Source organism: Hyposmocoma kahamanoa, unplaced genomic scaffold (assembly GCF_003589595.1).
Source record: "Hyposmocoma kahamanoa isolate Upper Pololo Valley unplaced genomic scaffold, ASM358959v1 68, whole genome shotgun sequence".
Classification (NCBI taxonomy): domain Eukaryota; kingdom Metazoa; phylum Arthropoda; class Insecta; order Lepidoptera; family Cosmopterigidae; genus Hyposmocoma; species Hyposmocoma kahamanoa.
Window position 1 is genome coordinate 1,815,120 of NW_020653856.1, and position 5,549 is coordinate 1,820,668.

Genomic DNA, 5,549 nt, shown 5'->3' on the forward strand with positions numbered 1-5,549 from the left:
CTCTGTTCTTCGGATGAGTCGAAATTATACTCACGAAACTTCTTAACTGGAACTTTGAGTATAATATTACTAAGGAGATCAGGACAATCAATCTTATTCTGTGCAATGTTCACAATAACCGCTCACGCGATGCGCTTCTCCTACCGCAAAATGGCGGCTATTTGGTTTCGCAAATTAGAAAAGCATTCAGTTTAAATACAAGTTTTTATAAATAAAAATTATTATTCTGTATTGCTAAATAAATACCCTCCGTACTACCAACAAAAACATCTCAAATAAAATGCAGTAATACACCGCAAATCATGCACTTATAAAGCACTAATGAAATTTTTGGTGTACTTGGATAAATATGATAATATTCCGTATGAGTGGTTCTAACGTTTACCATGAAATTACTCCTTAAAGTATAGTTTATAAACATTTATATTCAGGGTAAACTTAAAAAACGCTAATTACGGTATGTTTTCAATAAATAAACACCGAAATCACCAGCCCAAACAATAACACACACGATTGTCGTAACGTATGTTTGAAGTTGTTTATTTTTTTAAATGACAGACCCAGGCATTAAAAACTTTATGGTTTGCTAGAGTAGTTACCGAAATAGCAATTAATATTAGTTCTTTTACCTGTTATAACTTCGATATCCGATAAATCGGTATAAAATCATCATCATCGGCACCTCTAGGTGTGGTATGCGTCTACGGCTGCATGTATCGCGTGAGCGGATAATTACAATTTCTGATTGCATTCGACAGTTTGTTGTATACCGTTGAAGCCATTATAATTACACTCTTTTCTCTTTTGAAATATAGCAAGGAACAACTATTCAAAGCGTCTATTTCAGGTCTTACTTCACCTTATGAAACAAGTTATTTCAAAATTGAAAAACTAACAACATACTCCAAAAACCTATATTTCATCATAATTGTAAGCAATTTTAATCTTCTCTTTAGCGACTAAGCGAACAATTTCGGATGAATCAGAATAAATAATATTGTTGTTCCGATCAAAGGTCAGTCCTAACACTCCTTGAATGCCTATGACTCTTTTTATCTTGTGCATCTTGCGTATGACGAAGATACCATCTTCTGAACACAAGTAGACATACCCATAGTTGTCTCTAGCCATACCGATGAACTTCGGATGATCTTTCAACAAATGAGCTTCCATGGATCCGCTGTTAATTCCAAACAACCCAGTGTTGTTAATAAAATATATATTATCTTCGTTATCGAAAACAAATTGATGAACCGTATGATTTCTCAATTGTTCAACATACCTTATGCTTCTATTCTCGTATTTAAAAGCGGATAAACTTGGAAATTTAATAAAGTATATCTTCCTCCGTATCACCAACCACCATATGTCTAAATTCTGTACTGCAAGTCGCTTCAAAGATCTTAATCCTGGATTGTATTTGTATATTCCATGACTACCGCCAAAGTACAGATCTCCGGTAGCAAAGTCACTTGCAATTGCAAATGCGTCTCTGATCCCTTTAAGAACAAACAAAGTATTATTACCAATTTTAAGTTTTCCTGGTACGTATTCTCCCATTCCTGAGTCGAAACTGAAGTATAGAACGTTGCTGGTTCTGTCGACAGCTAATTGATTCGGGCTGTGAGGTATGCTCGCAAGGATTTCCTTCTTATAACATTGTCCCGTGATATAATCAGAGTGAATATTGCAGAACTTTTCGGCTTGAACAGTGTAAATTAGGACGTATATTGAAAGTATTCTTGCAGATTTTCTCATTGTAATCTTTAATGTTTACCTTTTTAATTAATTTATGCAATTGAATGCTTTGTTTATTTTACGTAAGAATGTTTCTTTTCTACATTTTCAACACATTTTCTTTCTATTGTAATAAAAAAAATATTGTCCAATTTAATTAAAACTAAAATCTTTAAACTTAAAACACAGTAAATTAATATTTAACATAACAGTTCAGCTTATCTGTTTCAATATCCAATGCGTACTGTAAAGAGGCAATATAAATAATTTTTCGAACGACAGGATGTGAATGAACATCGTATGAAGTATGTGTAAACTCGGTTGTTAAAAGAATTCAACAATATTTGTTATACGCGAAGACAATAATGTATTGTCCGTGTGCCTACCTAACAATGTGAAGCAAATCAGTATGTAACCAACAAGCTACATATATTATCTGTCTGTTTAAAAAAAAAAAGTATATATATATGCGTGCGTGCGTGCGTCCGTGCGTGCGTGCGTGCGAGTGAGTGTGTGTGTGCATGCGTGTGTGTGTATGTGTGTAATTTAAAAGATAATACAGGAACATTAAAAATGATTCAGTTTCGTTATTGTTTAATAGTTGTAGCCGTTTTATTTCAGAGTTTTTACAGTCGTATTAATTAATTGGATAAATTTGCAATATTTTATTAACTTTAATGTAGTGATAGGTAGATTGTTTAGAGTACTATTTTCTTGCAAAAGTCGTATTTGTTTGTTGGGTAGGAACTATTATATAGTTTCTTCTTTTATTTATAACTTTTTGGTCAACTTACCGACCATGTGCAATATGTATAATTTCCTTACCGAAAGAACGTTGCTAAATCGGTAAAGTTCTGATGTGGGAAATTTATACGGTTCAAGGTACATCACTTTTGACAACGCTCTCTGAACCTTCTCTAGTTCCAAAAATTTAGTATTTGAAGTACCGTCCCATACTGGAACCACTCATGTGGCATTTTTCACAAAAAGCCTCTAATTACATAACTGTGCTGGTAAAACTCTAGTTTTTAGTTTTTAGGTTACTTCACGTTTGAATTCCAGTTTCCATTTAACATCATGTGAAGTGTCCCGTCACGTATAGAAAAAGAAAGAACTACGTGAGGGTTATACCCAGCAGCAGGTGAAGTTGGGTTATGGATGATAATAATGATGGTGACAGGCAATTTTGTACTGTAACTCCTATTATATAGCATCATTGTAGGGTAACAATAAAAGTTTTTCTTAGAATAACTTGTGCCCATAAAATTTATATTTAGTCTGTTATAGTGTTGTCGAAAATTCTTATCGATTATACAATGATATGAGATTATTATTTTGAAATTTGACACCAGCTTCCTTATCTGTCTTTATAACAATATTTTATTAAAGATTTGGTAATCACATTCATTTTCAATAAACATTTAGAAAGAAAGAAAAGAAAAAAAAATTATCTAAATTTAAATTAAAGAATAAACAATTAAAAAACAACGCTGATTTTCAGCTGGAGCGTGAGAGGTGCCTATTTGACAAAACTTAAAAGAATAACTTTTGTGTGATCTGTAACCTAAACATTTAAAACAACAATACCCAATTTAGAATAAAATTATATTACATTTTTATTCATAAAATTATTCTATTTCTTTGATATACCACCCATTCGCACTAAGCACTTCGCCTTTCTGATATGTACGGCAAAGGAATGGACTACTCTATCTGTGTTTACGAAAAAGTACAATTTGGGGCTATTCAAGGCTAGAGCGAATAGGTATTTTTTAGACCAACGCTTACTATAGTCGGTCCCATCGCCGCCATCTTTATTATTTAAAAAAAAAATAGTATCATTTATTTCATATTATCACTGTCACAATATTACAATTAGAAATACAATATCGATGGATAATATGATCGTCACTAAAGTAAGCAATAATAATGAGTATAAAATAAAGTAGTATAACTACTGCCTGTCTGAATACAACGCAGTCGATTTAAACAATAGTTATTTGTTCAACAAGAGAGCAAAGTCGTTTTTTGGTGCGAGTGCTGTTTTTGAGTCCTGAGCAAGCGAAAGATTCTATAGTTGAATCACGAGCGTAGCGAGTGATTCAGAATTAGAATCTTGAGCGAAGCGAGGGACTCAAAAATACGAGCTGCAAAATAACTTTGCTCTCGCGTGATACATACAACTTTTCACCTCAGCAGCGAGAACATATATATATACTAAAGGGACAAGTAATAAAAACACGTCATGAAAGCAAATGCATCATTGTATATTTACAAAAATACAGAATTTACAAAAAATTAAAAGTGGAACGTGAAGTTTGTACAATTCTGTAGATTAAAAGTTACTGTTTTATTTGGAACAGTAATCGTCGTAGTGTTTGCTACTTGAGTAGTGGTCGAGGTTTCATTATGAGTTGAGCTGGATTGTGACCCTTCCCGCACCGTAAAAGTTGGTGATTCTGGGCGGGTTTGGGTATGATTCGCATCACTGGAGGTGCTAGGTTGTGCCCAAGAATGCGAAGTCTGTTTTAGGTTTATCGAATCTATAATACGCTTACAGATTTTTGATTTATTTTCTATTGAATCTTCGATAGATCCTTCAGCCACTGTATTTGATCTCCAACCGCCATGGCGCTTCAACGTTGTGAGGTCAGCTCCTCCATCCGCCAAAAGAGTGGCTGATGTTCGCCTGAAGCAGTGGCCAGTGTATAGCTGCGGCTCTTTCAAATCTAAAAATGTTGCGATTTCTCGTGCAGTCGCTCCTATTTTATTAATACCCATCGGTTGCCGCGTACATTTTCCATTACGATATTGTATGAAAAAGCGGTCTGTGATCGTATTGGGAGGGCGCAATGCTTTATATTTCTGGACAACGTGTGCGTATTCCTCACGGACGACGAACGACCTGTCTATATTTGTTTTCGTATTTGGCAGGTTAATCAAAAGAAGGTCGCTGGAATGTTGTTCAATGGCATTAGGAGTTAGATTCAATAACTCGTTGGAGCGGCATGCTCCGTTTATTCCAATGATAAGGATGACCTGAAACATAAATAAAACGTCAATAAGTATTGTGTCTTTTAGAGCAGTCTTAAACGTGGATTTCTCATAATATGTAGCGTTATTTTTAACCATAAAGTTCCAATACAAGTCGCCAAAACAACACATTTAAGTAGGTAAGTATAATTATGTTGATAGAAATTGATAACATAACTACCAAAGTCCAAATTGTATTAACAATTAAAATATAACGCTACGACAACAGTAATAATATTCAATACTTACTTTTGCGGCTAGGAAAGTGCAATCTGGAGCTTCATTAAGAAATTTTTCAATATTAGCAGCCGTGAAAACTTTCGATTTTTTTGATTTGTGGCCGACGGCCGATCTTTTCAAAAACGCAATCAGCTTTGCGTAAGTGTTTATATGGACGTTATTTTTAGTTTGTAATGTAGCTTTCAACATCGAATATATACTCCACATCGTTGACGGCTGTTTTGTATGCGACATTTCAATGAAATAAGACAGAAGCACAGTTTCCGACATAGTGTTTCCTGCGCCCTTTTCGTGCCTCCATTTGTCAAAATGTTCGTAGACTTTCAGGTACTTTTCACGAGATTTACTAGGCAAGAAACTTAGTTCAGCATTTTTAACAGTTTCAACTAACTCTGGAGGAGTTAAAAAATTGTCGTCTTCACTGGAATCGCTCATATTTTCTATTTTATTACGTAGGTAGATATCCAATTAACTATCAAAGAAGTACCTATCGCAAGCAAATAAGAAATTTTGAATTAAAAAAAAAAGAAAGCGCGCTT

General features: G+C 34.1%; 1 protein-coding gene across 1 annotated transcript; it reads right to left on the reverse strand.

Moving 5' to 3' along the window:
• Nucleotides 1–912: 912 nt before the first annotated feature.
• Nucleotides 913–1,758, reverse strand: LOC113232287 (ommochrome-binding protein-like). Its single transcript, XM_026466958.1, has one exon. It carries the CDS (start codon nt 1,756–1,758, stop codon nt 913–915), a length of 846 nt encoding a protein of 281 aa, XP_026322743.1.
• Nucleotides 1,759–5,549: the final 3,791 nt, after the last annotated feature.

Coding starts and splice junctions, on each gene's coding strand:
- LOC113232287 (XM_026466958.1), bottom strand. CDS start 1,758: ATGAGAAAATCTGCAAGAATACTTTCAATATACGTCCTAATTTACACT.